General features: G+C 31.5%; 1 protein-coding gene, 1 long non-coding RNA gene and 1 pseudogene across 3 annotated transcripts; all 3 read left to right on the top strand.

Annotated features, from left to right (window-relative positions):
- Positions 452–1,523, top strand: LOC104701738 (annotated as a pseudogene).
- On the top strand, positions 1,998–3,485 carry LOC104701737. Its single transcript, XR_002032766.1, has 2 exons — positions 1,998–2,109; positions 3,324–3,485. It is a non-coding gene; the product is annotated as an uncharacterized LOC104701737 (long non-coding RNA).
- LOC104701736 (MLP-like protein 31) lies at positions 8,340–12,005 on the top strand. Of its 2 annotated transcripts, XM_010417479.2 has the most exons (4): positions 8,377–8,475; positions 8,995–9,084; positions 10,944–11,166; positions 11,505–12,005. In XM_010417479.2, the coding sequence occupies exons 3-4, from the start codon at positions 10,953–10,955 to the stop codon at positions 11,807–11,809; spliced, it is 519 nt and encodes a 172-aa protein (XP_010415781.1). In that variant the 5' UTR covers positions 8,377–8,475; positions 8,995–9,084; positions 10,944–10,952; the 3' UTR covers positions 11,810–12,005. The 2 variants fall into 2 exon arrangements, with proteins under 2 accessions (XP_010415780.1, XP_010415781.1); XM_010417478.2 differs by lacking the exon at positions 8,995–9,084 and having other exon boundaries at positions 8,340–8,475.

Raw genomic sequence — 18,528 nt, 5'->3', positions numbered from 1 at the left:
AGTGTATAATCCATTAGACAAAAACGCAAATCTTCATTTTTTTTTTTTGAAAACTGCAAATTTATTAAAAACAACTGATTGGTGACTAAATACGGTTTTGACTACAAAAAGTTTGAAAAACACTTTTTTGTTGTCTTCATTCACTGCATTTGTTTATCTATCATTTAAAACTATGAAATAACGTGTATTCCATTTCCCTTTACAAAAGATATGATCTTTATAGGGTTGAAAAAAAGAAGATATGATAGGAGATTTAGAGATATAAAATATCGAATAATATACTTGAACGAATTGTTACAGGATTTATGACATCTTAATCACATTATTTTAGTTTATCTTCTTAAAGCTCATGAAGTGACTCTGTGACTGCCTTCTCACTAATGCTAATGCTACATTGTTACTCATTCAAAATATTTTGTATGACACGACACGAGCTACGAACTATATTTTATATAGCCTTTAAGTTTTACATTTATAAAATAAAATATCAAATAGTTCAGGCTTATCAGTACTCCACGGCAGATGGGTATAACGAGATCATATAGAAGAAATTGAAGAATTGATCAAAATATTATTAGTAAATTATGATACAACCTTGGTATATCGGTGTCCTCATTCCTCTATAAAAGAGGCTAATTAAAGAGCTCAGAAGGGAACCAATTCATCCTCAAAACTCAAAACCCTAAGAGACACTTGCAAATTAGCGTGGGAGATCAAGAATGGCGGAAGAAGCAACTAGTTTGGTTGGGATCCTTGAGACAACCATGGAGCCCAAATCTTCAACGGAGAAGTTTCATGACATGTTTGTTGGCAGACCACACAACATCTCCGATGCATCTCCATCCAACATTCAGGTATGTGAGCTGCATGACGGCGAAATGGGACAAGTTGGTGCTATCCTTATTTAGAATTACGTACATGGCAAGTCAAATCCATATTTCTCTATTTATATTAATCAATGTGTTATATATATATATCACTATAGGTCCTAGCTCTTCAAATGTAAGATTTCTAATTATTTCAAATCTATAAATATATGTCTGATCAGATGGAGAGGCAAAGGTATTGAAAGAGAGGATCGAGTCAATAGATCCGGAGAACAATCGGGCGACGTACAGGGTGTTACAAGGTGATCTGATGAAAGAGTACAAGAGTTTTGTGATCACTTTCCAAGTGACCCCTAAGGAAGGAGAATCTGGAAGTGTTGCACATTGGCACTTTGAGTATGAGAAAATCAACGAGGAGGTGGCTCACCCTGAAACTCTCATCCAGTTTGCAATCGAAGTTTCCAAAGAGATCGATGAACATCTCTTTTCCGAAGAATAGAGGAAGAATCTTCATATATGTGTGTGTTTGCGCGTGCATGCGCTCTGTAAATTAGTCTTTGAAATTACAATAAATAGAGACAAAGGAGTATATTATTTTGCCCAAAGAAAAAAGGAGTGATGAGTGTGTCATGAGTGTTTGTATACTACCGACTACCGTGTTATGTTTGAAATTTGAACTTTTGAGTAACTTGGCTATTCGACATTTCAGGTAAGAGTTCTATCGAATTACAATCCAAATTATATACTCCCTCTGTTTCATAATATAGGATGTTTAAAGAAGTTTTTTTTGTTTCATAATATAAGATATTTTCAAGTTTCTATGTAATTTTTAGATTAGTTTAATATTTTATATTATGTAGTCTTGTTTGTGATTGGTTAAACTTTTTTAAAGTATTTATTTCTTAATCTGCGTGTTTTACTCAAAACATCTTATATTTTGAAACAGAAAGAGTATATAACAAATGACAATACACTAGTAACCATATTTTTTATACTATATGATATATTACAACTTACATGTCAGATTGGTTGGGAAGTTTTATATCAGCCAATAAAATCCAACTAAAAATTCAAAATTTATAGTATATGATATAACAAGTGGCTACAGCCTCCAAGTGATTAAATGGCCTCAGTAATTGCTAAGAATATGATAGCCACTCATAGTAACTACAGCTGTTGATCGGATGAGGGTCCCTTCTTCTACTCATCTATAACTAGCTAAAATACATAATAAACTCTTCCTCTAAATATTCACCGGAAGAAAAAACGATTTCGAGAAAAGGTAAGTCTCATATTGAGTTTATTACTTTTCTTTCTTTAATTTTATGTGGAAGCAAGTTTTCAGATCTTTTCTGTGCCCCAATCCTCTTTTAGTTGAGCCACATCGAAACAAAATTTTATTTCTTTATACCTAAAATACCGTGTAGATATGTTTTTAAAGTTTTAAGGAGTGTTATTGATATTGTAGTTTTAAAGAGTTATAACTTTTGAAAACTTTATTGTTATTCAATTTTGAATTATAAAGACTCTATTAAAATAATGTATTATTGGTTTAATATATAAAAAATGTTGTTTACAATCATTATAAGTTATCTATTACTGAATTGGTGATTTTAGAAGTTCATTCAAAATCATGCGTTATTAGATTATGAGATAATTTTAACTAACTTTCAAATTATATTACAGCAGTGTTTGGTTGATTGACTGTAATTTTTTTTGTTCATTTGAAAGAACTTTTCAAGACTTCTAAATAGTAGATGGTAAGAGATATTCTCCGGAAAATCTACGTGAATGGTGAATCTGTGAAATCTTTACTAAACTCTCTAACTATTTTTAAAATTCTGTAAATTATAATCATCATAATTCTACACTAATCAAAATCAAATAACAACCCTTTAGTTTATTGTTACAAATTAGAAAATATAAAATTTTTAATGCCTGAGTTAATGAAATAGATATTAATTGTCAAAATTTAATTTGCAAATTCCAGTTCTAATGTGAAGTATGTTGGTTATTTAGTCCTCTTTAGTCCAAGTCTCTTTATATTGTCGAGTCACTAATTTCTTAACAATTGCAAAAATAATTATTTTAAAATGAATTTCCAAGTAACCCAATAAGAAGAAACTAAGAAGTTTAATCTCATTTATTTACAATTTATATAAACAAAATTCAAATTAGAATTAAAATTAAACCAAACAAACTTTTATTTACTCATAATTCGTAGGCCATAAACATATTAACTCATATTTTCTGATTTTTTTTTAAATTTAATTCACACTTTATATAAAAAAAATTTACATTAGAATTAACATAACTAAAAAATAAATTTTACCTAATTTTACCTACTCAAATTTTGTAGTCTGTAATGCGTTAAAAACTTTGAATTATAGACATTTCTAAAAAAGGTATTTCTAACAGTTCCATGATTAGTACTTAGTAGTTAGAAGTATTAACCACATAACTTTCAATTAATAATAACGAAAACCCTATACTCAGCAAATCGGAGGTACTAGGAAGAATGGCTGCCGTGGTGAAAACCGAGGTTTCTAGTTTGGTGGGGAAGCTTGAGACAGACGTGGAGATCAAAGCTTCAGCTGGACAGTTCCATCACATGTTCGCGAGGAAACCACATCATGTCTCCAAAGCATCTCCCGGAAACATTCAGGGCTGTGACCTTCCGGGAGATGCTTTGGAGTGTTAACTAAATGATGTAGATGGGTTTGCAAAGAAGGCGAAGGAGAGGATCGAGGCGTTGGAGCCCGAGAAGAACTTGATCACGTTCAGGGTCTTAGAAGGTGATCTGATGAAAGAGTACAAAAGCTTTGTGATAACAATCCAGGGGACTCCTAAGCATGAAGGGCCTGGAAGTATTGTGCACTGGCACCTTGAGTATGAAAAAATTAGCGAGGAGGTTGCTCACCCTGAGACCCCTCTTCAATTCTGTGTCCAAAGGGATCGATGAATATATCTCGACCGAATAAGTGGAAACTGCTCTTCGTGTGGCTCTATAAGTGTGTATGTCTTAAGCATGTCTATCTAAAACTAGTCCGTACGTCAAACTGCAGTAAATTATGAGCCGTGACCGAGTTTGGGTAAGATATATATATTTCGGTGTGTGTGCAATAAATAATGAGCTGTGCTCCATATATGTATAAGTCAGGTAATGAAATCGATATACCTTAAAAATATGTGTATTATTTGTTATTAATAAAACTATATATGAAGCATATAATATAAAAAAGTTTTTCTCAATTTTTGCTAAATAAATAATACTTATCGTCCTATCTCTCTGATATCTATAATTATTTATTTTTTAGATCTAATTATTTGGACTTAATTAGTTAGGCCTGACAATAAAATCCGAACTGTATCCGAACCAAAATAAGCGAATGAAAACTGAACTGAAATTAAAAAAATAATAGATTGGTTCTTGGCTTCCATTATTTTGGATATCGATTATTATCCGATCCGAACCGATATCCAATATAACCGAACATATAAGAAACAATTTGATATTCTGATAGATATATCGCATATTTTTTATGTATTTGTATGGTTCTATGAGAACCTTGTCAATTGCTTTATTTCTATCTTTTTTGTTTGTTTTAAAAACTCTGTTAGTATGGTTATTCGGGTATAATAAAAATAAAAGTATATGAAGAAAAATTTATCCAATCACTTTTGGTTATCGACAATCATATCCAAACCGATCCGAAATCCGAATTATCCGAACTTAAACCGATTCAAATTTTATAAATACTCCAATGGATATTAGAGTCAATATGCAAAAAATCCGAACACAATCTGGTCCGATATCTGAACTCCCAGACCTATAACTAATTCTAGGTCCATACAAAAAAATTTCTTTGACATTTTCTTCCTCCCTTCTTCAATCGGAGACATATGCAGTATTTAGAAATCTATAGCCTCCATATATCAGTCTGTGGTTGAATTCATCCCGGAATTATACGAAAATGGTCAATGTCAAATCAGCTGCATGATTGTGTTATTCAGACATCTTTTCTTTCTAATCAGGTATCTTAGTTCCAAGATCAAATGGTTAAAAGCAAATTGTAAAACATGTTTACATTAGAATGTAGGAAAAATAGAAAATAATATTATGAAAAAATCACATGTTATAAAAAAGTAATGAGAATATAAAATATATTCTCAATTACATAATTATAAATTTATTTAATGTTAATTTTTATTTTAATGCAAAATAAAGAATGTGTTTTCATATATTTACAATTAATTCTGAGGAAAAGAAATAATTGTTTACTTGATTTTAAAAGAATTTTAATGTATAATGATATAATTAAATACAATTAAAATAGATAATGATTTAATTAAGTTTAAAAGGAATTACACATGTCATAAAGAGATATGCCAAGTGTCGGGTTTTTAGAATAAGAGTTTGGAGAAAATCTTACTATATTATGTCGTATAATAATAAAGTAAAGTTTTCTTTTGACAAGCTCCAAAAAATTTTCATTTGACGCTCTCTTCATATAAGAAAAGATATTTATATATGTGTTTATTGCATATTTGTAACTCTCTCACCTCTCACATAGTTTATGTGACTGCTATGACAAAGAATGTGCCATATACTCTTAACTACAATTTTTCTTATAAATAGTGTTGCAGCGGGATAAAATACGAAAGTAATCTTGAGTATCAATGGATCCCAAGCAGGATAATCGTACCTCGGATTCTATTCTTATCAGGATATCAATGGATTCACGATTAACAAAGAAATCAAAGACTTTCTTTGAGAATGCTCTTATCAAAAGCTCTTTAATTTATTAATAAAAACAAACAATCTCCTTCATATAATAGGCCTGAATATGCTATTTATAATAAAACATACTAAAACCAAAGAATATTCTAGAACAGTAATTATTAATTAATTAAAATATGACAATAATAGATATTTGGAAGTATTCTAATATCTTGCTGCATCAAATAGGAAGACACATATCTTACTAACCCTCATCTCTAAAATCTCAAATCTCATATAATTTTTGTAATTAACTAACATTATCTTAACTTATTAATTATATCATTTTTGTAGGTTTAAAAAGCCCTAATTTTTTAATTTGTATGCATAAGAGAAAATTTTCTAATTTTTATCATCTAAAATTGTCTTCATTCCTATTTGTATAGATGTCAAACTGATGATAGGAGACCTTCAATAGGTCCAAACGAAAGCGACATAAGAAAAAATAGTGAATGCTCAATATATCTTGAAAATCTAAAGAAAAAAAAACCATAAACATTTTACTATGCAATCACAAATTCCACTATGAATTTATTACAAACTTCCCATATTTGTAGAACACAATTATTCTAAGCTTTAATATATTTTATTATTAATAAAGCATAATGATCCAATACAATTACTTGTTAGAGAGAGAACAAGTCAAAACTATGATAGATTGTTATTGAAACAATCCAACTCGTTATATATATATATATATATATATATCCTAATATCTAATGATCTTATACTCAATAGCAACCTATCCCAATCAGCACAACAACGGATAACAAATAATTCAAGTCCAATAATAAATAATAATTAAAGAAATAACATAATATTAATTCCAACAATAATCTAGAACATAACCAATCATAAAACCAGCAACCCTAGCATCCGTTCTAGACCACTAAGTTCCGTCTCTAGCATCCTAACAAAGACACATAGAAAATAACCGAGCCTCTAGAACATCCTCCTCTTCATAACCTTGATTCCACGATCACACTTTGTCTTTACATGCGCCACAACACAAAAGAGAGGCGTAAGTATTACCAGAAATACTTAGTGAGGTAATCCTTCCATCTACTCGGCTATACACAAATGCAATAAGATCTCTCATGCCACAAACAACAGACAATAAAACAAATAAGGCAATGCACAAAGCAACATGACGTAACTGGTTGCTGCAGAAGGGTGTTGACCGACACCAGAAAGTGCCGACCAACACTGGTCAACATTCTCAAAATCCCTAACAGCGACACTCGTCAATTCCTTGAGTCGTCCTCGCGTTGGTGTCGACCGACACTGATGCCGAGCATCGATTTCCTTCGAACAAAACCTCCGAATCTCGCCTTCAAGCTTCTCCTTTCCGTCCCACACGATCCCAGGAATGAATCCAAGTCTCAGGAGCCACGAAAGAACTCACAAACAACCAAAAGAAACATCCACACAACACACAAAGTCACAGAAACAGAGTTCTTAACTTAGATAAGCGATGATCATGCACTCACATTACCCAAAATACGAGATCTATACCTCAATGACGAAGCTAGCACCACAACAACCTTCCCATGATCATGCACTCACCTTACCCAAAATACGAGATCTATACCTCAATGACGAAGCTAGCACCACAACAACCTTCCCACCACATCCTTAGCCTTAATCCACACTCTCCAGGAAGAAAACTCACCCACAGGACCCAAAGATCTCCCAAAAACCTCAAGAACAGTCTCAGGAAACTCTCTCTTCTTCTTTTCTCTCTAAAAGTGCGAAAACGGTTAACGGGACGAAGGAAGTCGACTTCTTTCTTTTAAACTCGAGTCTAGAGCTTATCCTGAACCAACCACGCGAACCGAATAATTAAAATCGAACCGATTAACCCATTCACACTTGGTGTCGATACACCCTCACCAAATTTTCAAAATTTGGATCACGAGTGTTACCGTTATATACGATGGTATGAGTTTACTCCTTCAACACATAATTTATAACTCACTAAAAAATATCTATTTCTAATACTATATATAAACGAGAAACTCAGGTAACAGAAAAAAAAAAAAAAAAAAAAAAACCCCACAAACAAAAAAATAATCAGTATATATTAAAAATTACAAAAATAATCAGTATATATTAAAAATTGCAACAATAATCATTACTAAGTAAACAAATAAAACTTAAAAATATCTAAAATTACAAAAAATTCAAAAACAATGCACGGAGTGATTACTTATATGATATACGATTGCATAATCTCCTTGTCATGAGTGTTTACCGTGTTATGTTTGAAAGTGTAGCTACATATAGCTATTCGAAATTTCAGCTAAGTTTTATGGACTTACAAACAATCCAAATAAATTTCAGCTATCCATCGATATTTTTTATATTATATGATCTATTTCAAGTCAGATTGGTTGGGCCAATTTTATATCAGATCGATTTTATATATTATCAGAATGATTTCATTTCATGTCGACTAGATAAAACCATTTTTAGTGTCGTAGTCCATTTCAGTTTGGTTTGGTCGGTATGTAGCTCTCATATCATTTATTAAGTTTCACAGATATTTAACTCAAAATCAATTTATGATAAGTAGATTATTCCAACTAAAGAACAAGTGGATGATAATAAAACCCAACTAAAACTTTTGATTTTCTTTTGAACTAATTAATGTGATATAACAAGTGGCTACAAGTGATTAAATGGCCTCAGTAACTGCTAAGAATTTATAGCCACTGGCACTCATAGAGTCATAGTCAATACAGCTGGTCATCGGATAAGAGTTCCCTCTTCAACTCGATCTATAAAGAGCTAAAACACATAAAGAGCTCAAATACATAAAGTGCTCTTCCTCTAAATATTCATTGGAAGAAAAGGCATCGAGAAAAGGTAAGTTTTGAGTTACTTTTATTTCTTTAGTTTTATGTGGAAGCAAGTTCTCAAATCTTTCGTGTGCCTACAGCCTACCAGTCCTCTTTAGTTCAGCCACATCACAAAAAAAAAACAAAAGTTTATTTCTTCGGGACTAAATAATCATTGAAATACTGTACAAATAAATATCTGCACAGTATTTTAACGGTAGATTGACGTTATTTTTTGTTGTTGAAGTTTTAGAAGGTGTTATTGGGTTTGTAATTTATAAAGAGTTATAAATTTTGATAAGTTTAATGTTTTTTATTAAAGTCATGTATTATTGAAGCTGTTTACATTCATTAAAAGTTATGTGTTACTTAAATGATGATTTTAGAAATTCCTTCAAAATCATGCTTTATGGGATTAAGAAATATTTAAACTAACTTCCATATTCAGATTCGGCCCGTAGCTAAAGCTGGTAAACCATAGGCTTTAAGCAGTAGATAATATATCAAAATTTATGGGCATCATAATTGAAAATTTGTTGTGGTGCAGTGGTCATCGTCCTTCCCACACTTGCAGAGCTTGACGAGTTTGAACCTGGGATGTGCATGTTTTGACTAATTTTTTTTTTTGTGTTTAGTGGTAAATAATTTTTTTTTTTTTTTTGCTTTAGGCATCCAATTAATTTGCGCCGGCCCTGTCCATATTATATTAAAGTTTAGTGTTGATTGACTTCAAAATAATACTAGATTGTCAGGGATATTCTCCTGAAAATCTCTATGAATAACTCTTTATTAAACTCTCCAAATTTCTTAAATTCTGCAATCATTATAATCATCATAATTTTACACTAACCACAATCGAATAACACCTTCTTAGTTTAATGTTACACTTCAGAAAATATAAAAATTTAATGCCTAGGTTAATTAAATATACATTAGTTGTCAAAATTTTATTTGTAAATACCAGTTCTATTGTGAATTATGTTGGTTATTTAGTCCTCTCTTTACTCCAAGTCTCTTTGTATAGTAGAGTCATTAAATAATTTTAACATATATTAACTGGGTGGTTTATGCTTTTCATTAATTTCTTAACTATTGCAAAAATAATTATTTAAAAGGGAGAATTTCAAAAATATACCCTTTTTAAAACCTTATCAAAAAAACTTCTAATAATTTGGGATATACTCAAATAAGTGTGAACCCTCATAATAGCATACACAAACTACCTTTATACGTATATAAAATCTTATAAATACTTTATAATTTTTTTATAAGTACCTTGTAAAACTTTTTAAAATACCTTGTAAAACGCTATGAAATCTTACAAATACTTGAATCGAGTCTCCAAGTAATAGTTATCATCGAAAAGTACTTTCTAAGCCTTATAAAACATTATAAAAATTTCTGATTTAATGAGAGTTATTTTAAAATTACCAGCTAAAATAGACATTTATTAAAAGAGACACACTAAAAGGGGTACTAAAAGATAATTCGAAGACTCTATCCAATTGGTTGTAAGGATTTATAAGATATTTATAAAATTTTATAAAGTTTTATAGGATATTTATAATTAAGGTTTTACAAGATATTTATAAGGTATTTATATTTATAAAGTTTTACACACGTATAAAAATAGTTTTGTATGTTTTTTTTACTACATAATAAATATGTATATTATGGATATATGAACCCCACAAATAATCATTTTAAATTGATGAGTTTGTGGTTAATTACATTTAACTACTAAAAACTAATCTTCAGTTAGTTACATGATTTTAAATAAAGATTACACAAGAGTAACATACATATAACAAAACTTAAAACAATCATTTTGTGCTATTAATATGACTAAAAGTATGAAAAATAATCCTTATATATGTATAATAAATATCTAAGAAATATGAATGTTATTTTAAATTGGACAACGTTGTTTTTAATGAAATTTATTATATGACTAGTACTAAAAAACAGAAAATAACTTATTATCAAATATTAAATGTAATTGTAATTATGTAAAAGTAAAAAAAAAACAAAAATTTAAGAACTATCTTTTATTTTGTTTTAAATGTCGAGTTCGTACGTCAATTTGACGATACTGAAACGCCGAAACAACGAGTGAACGTAACTTTTATACAGTATTTAGCATGAACCACTACAATATTCGCTAGTGTCATTTTCTTTTCAATGGTTTGGTAAAAGTTAGATTTGTGGTTGAAATTCTAAAATATATATTAACAACTAATCGAAAGTAGCGTCAGGAATCATATTTATGACTAGATCGTTTTATATATGAACAATGCATATAACAGTTTAACACACACAAAAAAAAACACATAAAAACAATGCATTTGTAATCAAGTAATTATAATTTAAAAAAAAAACCCTAGTTTCCTGAATAAAACTTTTTAACTTCTTCAACAGTATCTCAAACTTTACTCTACAAAGAGATGCTAAATAACTCATAAGGAACTCACTCCTCTCTCAAAACCCTATACTCAGGTACAAAGAATGGAAGCCGTGACGAAAACCGAGGTTTCTAGTTTGGTGGGGAAGCTTGAGACAGACATGGAGATAAAAAATTCGGCTCATAAGTTCTATCACATGTTCGCCGAAAGACCACACCATGTCTCCACTGCATCTCCGGGACACATTCAAAACTGTGAACTGCATGAAGGCGAATGGGGCAAAGTTGGCGCAATCCTTTTCTGGGACTACATTCATGGCAAGTCAACTTTATACACTTTTGTTTTCTTATAATTGGTGGATTCTAAACTGAAATTAATTAAGACAAACATATGAGGTATGCATTCGTCTAAGTATGTAGTGTTAAACAATCAACATGTCTAGCTAATTGATCTTGGACTGTCACAAAACCACTATCACTTTTGAGAAAAAGTAGGAAACTTTGAACCATAAAAGTAAAACTAATCCTGGATATTGATCCACGACTGTAATATTATTATTTGCATATATGATATGTTTTTAATTGATATTCGTTTTGATTATTAAACTCAAACCTATATACCCAATTAAATATAAAGTGTTAGTTAATTGATGTAGAGGGGGTGGAAAAGGTGGCGAAGGAGAGAATCGTGGCATCGGAGCCGGAGAAGAACTTGATGACGTTAAGTATCATAGAAGGTGATCTGATGAAAGAATTCAAAAGCTTTGTGATAACGTTCCAAGTGACCCCGAAGGAGGGAGGGCCAGGGAGTATTGTGCACTGGCACATTGAGTATGAGAAAATTAGCGAGGAGATTGCTCACCCTGAGACTATTCTCCAATTCCATGTCGATATGGCCAAAGGAGTCGATGAGTATCTCTCGACCGAAGAAGTGGGGATTGCTCCTCGTGTGGCTTTGTAAGTTTGTGCGTCAAACTGCAGTAAATCATGAGCCGTGACTGAACTTGGGTATAAGATATATATTCCGATCGGTGTGTGTTTATGCAATAAATTATGAGCTGTGCTCCATTTATGTATAAGACATGTAATGAAATCGCTGTACTCTTAAAATATGTATTCTTTTTTATTAATAAAACTATGAAGCATATGATATAATATATGATTGCATAATAACCCTTTTCTTTTTTGAAAAAAATTCCTTAATTGTCTTTCTGCCTTAATATATTTACGAACAATTCTGTATCATATTGTGTGGAGATTTACACGTAGTAAAGAAAGATGTAAGGAATCAAAGTCATTACAAAATAATGGATCAACTAAATAATGCGGATAAAAAGATTGTATCTTAGGAGTTAGGATTATTAATATCATCGTACCACCAACCCAATAATGCGATGATAAATATATGTACTAATCAAAGTACAGACTCTGGAAAAAAAAATCAAAGTAGAAGACTAACTTACAAATATGATTATAAAATTGATAGATTAGGTTTTATTTGTTTACTTATTCATTATTTATTTATAGTACATTTAGATATCGCATGTTATATAATAAGATTTTGTGTCAAACTATATTTCTGCTTTTTTACGGAAATTAGATGAAAATAGTGATTAAAATTTTAAATATATTTATCTTTACATATATACATACATATATATATATGCATATGCTATAAATAGATTAACTCATATATGATGAAATTTGTATGCTATAAATAGATTAACTCGTTGCCAAAAAAAAAAAAAAAAATTAACTCATATATGATGAAATTTGTAAGCTATAAATAGATTAACTCATATATATTCCAAAATTTGTTGACTCCATTCAATTGTCTTTTTTTTTTTTGAACAACCAACTACCTTCGTTAAATTAAACGGGGTTCATTACAAAGTAAAAGAGTCTTTTTTGCCAGTTTATCAGCCTCAACATTTCTGTCTCTTGGAGTAAAATTGAAAGAACATCTGATAAAAAAAGTCGAAAGGTTCAGGATATCAAGGAGAATCACGTAAAGTTCCTTGGATCGGATCTTCGAATTAAGGGCTTTGACCAGCGTCTGCGAGTCTGAAGCGAAATGGAGATGGGTAAATCCCGATTCAATTGCAACTCTAACTGCTGTGAGAGTTGCTATTGCTTCGACCATCAAGGGGGAATCAACATGATCGGAGGATGAGGTTCCATAGCGCAGTGTTGTTCCGGGTCGATCTTTGAAGATCCAGCCGAAACCTACAGTTTTATTCGTCGTCCAAGCCGCATCCGTGTGACAAAGTGTTGTGAAGGGGGCAGAGGTGGTTGCGGGTTGAGCAGGTTTGGCCTCTTGGCTCATATTTCCTGTACTTGTGCCTGTTGCCATTCTTTAGCTCTGGTAATTGCTAACAGGAGGATCTCCTCTGCCTGAATCTGTTCCTTACGAAAGATTAGGCGATTTCGGGCTGACCAAATGGACCAAAGAACGGGAAGAGAGGGCCATGACCAAGTCCCGACGGTGGGAGGTTCATCATTCGAGAGCCTAGAGCGATGCCATATTTAAAGTCGCGGATGAGTTCTGGTCTGATGGGACCTTTTAGGGGGCAGAGGACCAAATCTTGGAAACAAACGGCCAGTGGAAGAAGAGGTAACAGACAGATTCCGAGTCACCATAGTGAGAGCAGTTAGCCTCTTCTTTGATATGTCTGTGAAGGAGATTCACACCCACCGGGAGGAAGTTCTGCGCTGCTTTCCACAGGAGGAGTTTGACCTTGGGGGAACAGTTAGTAGCCCAGATGCTAGTTCTCCAGTCAAAAGAAACAGGTGGGTTTTCTCGGTTTTCATCAGAGTCTGCTGCAGGCAAAACCTCGGGTCCATCATAATCCTTTGAGCATAATCCTTCATAATAACCTGATTTGGTGGAGTAGAGGCCATCGACTGAAGGTAACCACCCCCATACATCAGAACCATGAATTCCACTTGGTCTTAACTTAAGGATGTCTTCCTCATAAAGGGGAAGGATCTGGTGGATACGGTCTGTGTTCCAGATTGTCGAGTTTGGTAATAGGAGGTCTGAGACAATGAGATTCTGGGTGGCTTCCGTAGGTGGACCAAAAGGTGCAAGAGGTCGTGAGAGAGATAACCATGGTGTTCTCCATATCGGCGTGGAAGCTCCACTCCCTAGCAGGCGTCCCAGATGGGGTTTGAGTAAGTCCCTGCCAATGTATATACTTTGCCAACCGTGAGAAGCCGATGATGGGGGTTTACAGTTCGTAAATGAGTTGGTTCTGCAATATTTCCCAAATAAAACTCTTGCTAACAAGCACTGTGGGTTTGACAAGATTCTCCAGCTGATTTTTGCCAGTAGCGCATCATTGAAGGTTTGGATGTCCCTGAACCCTAACCCTCCATCTTTTATTGATTTTGTCAACTTTTTCCACGCTAACCAACACATTTTCTTTTTTCCATTGTTAGAGTCCCACCAGAATCGAGTAAGTGCAGATTGGATATGTTTGCACAAAGAGTTGGGGAGCTTGAAGCAGGACATTGTGTATGATGGGATAGCTGCCAGGACAGACTTAAGGAGAGTTAGTTTACCAGCAGATGAGAGGAAATGGGAAGACCAGCTTAAGGCCCGTTGTTTAATCCTATCAACAATTTCACTGAAGAGGTCTTTTTTCTTGCGTCCAAACAATTCCGGTAGTCCCAAGTACTTTCCTTGCCCTCCCTCTTTCGATATGCCTAGGATTCTTTTGGCTTCCATCTTGACTTCAGTACTCGTCTTAGAGGAGAAGGTAATAGATGACTTTGCTTGATTGATTTGTTGACCAGATGCCTCTTCATACTTGTGCAGAATATTCTTCAGTGTCCAACAATTCTATTTTCAAAGAACTCCCTGTTAAACTTGAAATGGTTTATAGGATTTATAAACTGGGAGACTCGACTTAAATATTTATGAAGTATGTATAAATTTTGTAAGATATTTATAAAATCTTATATGGTATTTATAATTTTTTATTTTCACTACATATAAATTGTATTCACCTGCTCTCGGTTTTCTCAATTATTTAGTTTTAAATATCAAGTTCGTACGTAGTAGAAAATATATAAGTGTAAAACTATTGGTTCGGTTATACACTTAACTAGGACCAGACCCACGCTACAGCGTGGAGGAATGTTCACAGAACATAAATTCATAACGGATTGATACATGTTATATTTTTATTTCAGGGTCAGTAAAATATATATTTTTGTTATGAGTTTGAACATTGGATAAAATAATAGAAGGAAAAAAGAAAGTGAATGATAATATACTGAGTTTTGATAAAATAAAATAAAAGATAGAATTTTAATATTTTCATGAATTTGGATAAAATAAAATAAAGAAAAAATTGTATTAATTTATAAAAATAGATTTTTGAAAATATTGTGTAAGTAATTAAGTTTGGGATTTTTGAAATTTTTTTTAATATAAAAATAAAAGAGTTTCCAGCTAACTTTTCTACATGTTCTGACCCGTTGCAAAATTACATACATGTTTTGACACGTTGCAAAATTGTATACACGGGATATATGTATCCACACAAAAAATGTTTCGGAAAATCTATAAATTATGGTTATTTTTTAATTAAAAATTGAAAATTTTATAAGAATTTCTGTTAAGGATCCAAACGAATTATATATACTTTAAATCTGTATGAGTAAATTGATTTTTTGTCGTTTTCTTGGTTTCATGGTTAGAAAACACTTATTTAAATAGCATTTCATGTTGTAAAAAAAAAAAAAGCATTTCATGTAATAATTCATAGTCTTTACTATCAAAATGGTTCCTAGTTTATTGTAAAGTTTCTTTTAAAGTTTATTATAGAAATTTTTGTCTGATTTTTTCTATTGAAGTTATTGGGCTGTATGTAATATTCACAATTTAGTTTAGTGTACTCTTTAGTATTGTCTTATAAAAAATCTTAATGGACTAAGTTAGGCCTTTTTGTAAAATTATTCAATTTAACATTAAACTAAACAATTTTTCTTTTAACTCTCTTCGACAAAATCGAGAAACCCAAACTCTAAACTAACCTTTTCCATTCTTCATCACTTCCCTTCAATTCTGTTCTTCGATTCATGTCAACATCGAACAGGTCTTCATATCAATTATTTCCAAACATGCTGATTTTCTATTCCTTTTTTGAAGAAAGCAAAACCTACCACAAAATCGAAATCGGGAAAACGCTACCGCTGTCAAAGGGTTTATATGTACATATCGGCAATTAATAATTCAACAAAATCACTTTGGCTTTACCAAATTCAAAGAGTTAGGAACTAATTGCATGTATTTTGGTAAGTTATTTCAGTTTTTAAGTTAAATTTTGCAAATTGTCATTTGGTATTTTTCGAATTGATTGTCATGCTCTCAGATTGTTATTTTGTTTCTGAAAGTAGTGGATAATTTTCGTTCTCAAACAGTGGTATGCTTATATATTTTCTGTCAATTTTGATTTCACCATTTTTACAAGTTTAGGGTGATTGGAAAAATTTGTACGTAAAAAGATTGGTATAAGTTGAGTTTGCCAATTATTTTAAAAATCTAATAAAATTTTATTTATGATTGTTTCAATACATGATTAACTTAAAACCCGACAAATAAAAAATAGCAAACTAAGTAATGATATATATGAACGGTATTGAATTTTTAAACTCATCTAACAACATTTCATTCTTGTAATAAACCTCTTGCAACACATGCTTATAAGTAAACAATACATAACTTTGCAAATAAAAAATTTACATATATACCTTTGAAAGAATTGACCTTAGGAAATTGCTGTGTTTGCCTATAAAAAAAAGGCAAACATATGACCATCTTTTGCATGTTGTTTTCGCAAGCTAAGAGAATGTTTTCAGCAAACGACCCTCCATACTGTACACGCTAAACGTTCATCTCTTAAGAAAGAAAATATAGTAATTCAGTAGCATAATGTTAAAAAGTTACAAATTGTTATATGTATAGAATAAACACGAACTCATTAGTACCTTTTATCCCTGAGTACAAACTCGATTTTGTTTTTAATTCTATCCTCCTTGTCATGAGTTTTCATTTTGCCGAAATTAACTACCTCACAATGACATCTACAAAAACACATTGGTTTAGGAACATAGTAAATGGACTCTTGCAAAAAAAAAAAACTACAAATATACTTACATATAAACATATAAGCTAATGAAAACGAATATGATACATACAAAAACTACTAATATAAGCTTATTCTATGGTATCTGATAAAACCATTTCTATAGTCTTTCTCGAATAGACGTTATATTGCTTCCAATAATGAATAATTTTCACTTGAATTCTCCAGCTTGTTCTGAATGGTTTAATGGACTGCAGATCTGTGATAGGCACGAGAGGGGCAGCCATTGAAGAAGGCTTGAAAGGAGAAAGTAAAGAAGGTATGATGATTGAAGCTTCGATTAGTATCATCGTATTTATAGGGAGTCGTCACGTATTCTCCATTACATATGATTTGATAGTATAATTTATGGTATATTCGTAGAATGTGGGATAAAAATCTTAAGTAGTTAATTAGATAATATATTCTTAACAATGATGATATATTTTCTTGGTGCAGTTAAGGATAAAAAATGAATCAGATCTTGAATTAGGAATATAGTACATTACTCAAAATGCGGCTTTGTAAGATTTTGGAATAGTCTTTGAAGATTGATATCTGTTAAATTAATTTTATTTGAATACCGTAATCAATGTCATAGAGGATTGATATCAATCAATTGAATACCGTAATCAATGTCTTTAATTGTTTGATTTGATAATAATATAGACTAATCTAATGTAGCTTCTCTATTTTGGAGCCTTTTTTTTGCAGCCCATAATAGCCCATTAATTATTCTGTGAGGGAAGCAGTTAGTTGAAGTTCGTCAATAGTTTCTTTACGATATCCAATTTAGAATTTCCGGGTAATTTGAAATTTAAAACTCGACCCATAAAGTTTAAAAGTTACCTTTAACATTACTGAAATGTTTGCAGTCAAATTTCGACAGAAGCATTTTCGGGCTATGCGAAAATTGTACTTTTCTTTTACTAATTTAGGGATTATAGTGATTACTGAAAAGCCGGAACTAGTCGGATTGAACGTAGTTTTTCAAAATTTAGCATGGACCAGTACAAATTCATTAGTGTCATTTTCTTTCTAATCGTTTCGTAAAAGTCAGGTTTAGTGATGAAATTCTAACATAAATGTTTAAAATATACATTAACAACTAATGAAAAGTAGCGTCGTGAATCATGTATGAATAGATCGTTTTATGAACAATGCAAATAATTGTTTCAAAAAGTAAAGAAAAAAAAACAATGCAAATGTAATCTTCTAGAAAACTAGTTTAATGAATAAAACAATGCTGAGTCATATATAATGGATTCGTGACCGACAAGAGCCTAGCACCGCTTTCTACGTTTCTTTAAAATAATATATATATTATTTTAATCATAATTAATAATAACCACTCAAAAGTCATACATGTTGGTATTTGTTGAGAATTGTTGTTTTCACAAACAACAGAAAAAACGATTCTTTTCTTACTGAACCAAATAATGGATTTTTTATTTTGTTTTTAGGCCCATTCATAAAAGTAACTGTGAGATAAATGGCCAATGGAGATGCTATAATAATCATAGAAAACTAGTTTAATGAATAAAAC

Source organism: Camelina sativa, chromosome 7 (assembly GCF_000633955.1).
Source record: "Camelina sativa cultivar DH55 chromosome 7, Cs, whole genome shotgun sequence".
Lineage (NCBI taxonomy): Eukaryota > Viridiplantae > Streptophyta > Magnoliopsida > Brassicales > Brassicaceae > Camelina > Camelina sativa.
This window is presented reverse-complemented; position numbering and strand designations above follow the sequence as displayed.

Bases quoted from the DNA above. Each gene is read 5' to 3' on its own strand.
- LOC104701736 (XM_010417478.2), top strand. From the start codon at position 10,953: ATGGAAGCCGTGACGAAAACCGAGGTTTCTAGTTTGGTGGGGAAGCTT. The intron at 11,167-11,504 runs GCAAGTCAACTT...TAATTGATGTAG, and splicing joins TTTCTGGGACTACATTCATG to AGGGGGTGGAAAAGGTGGCG.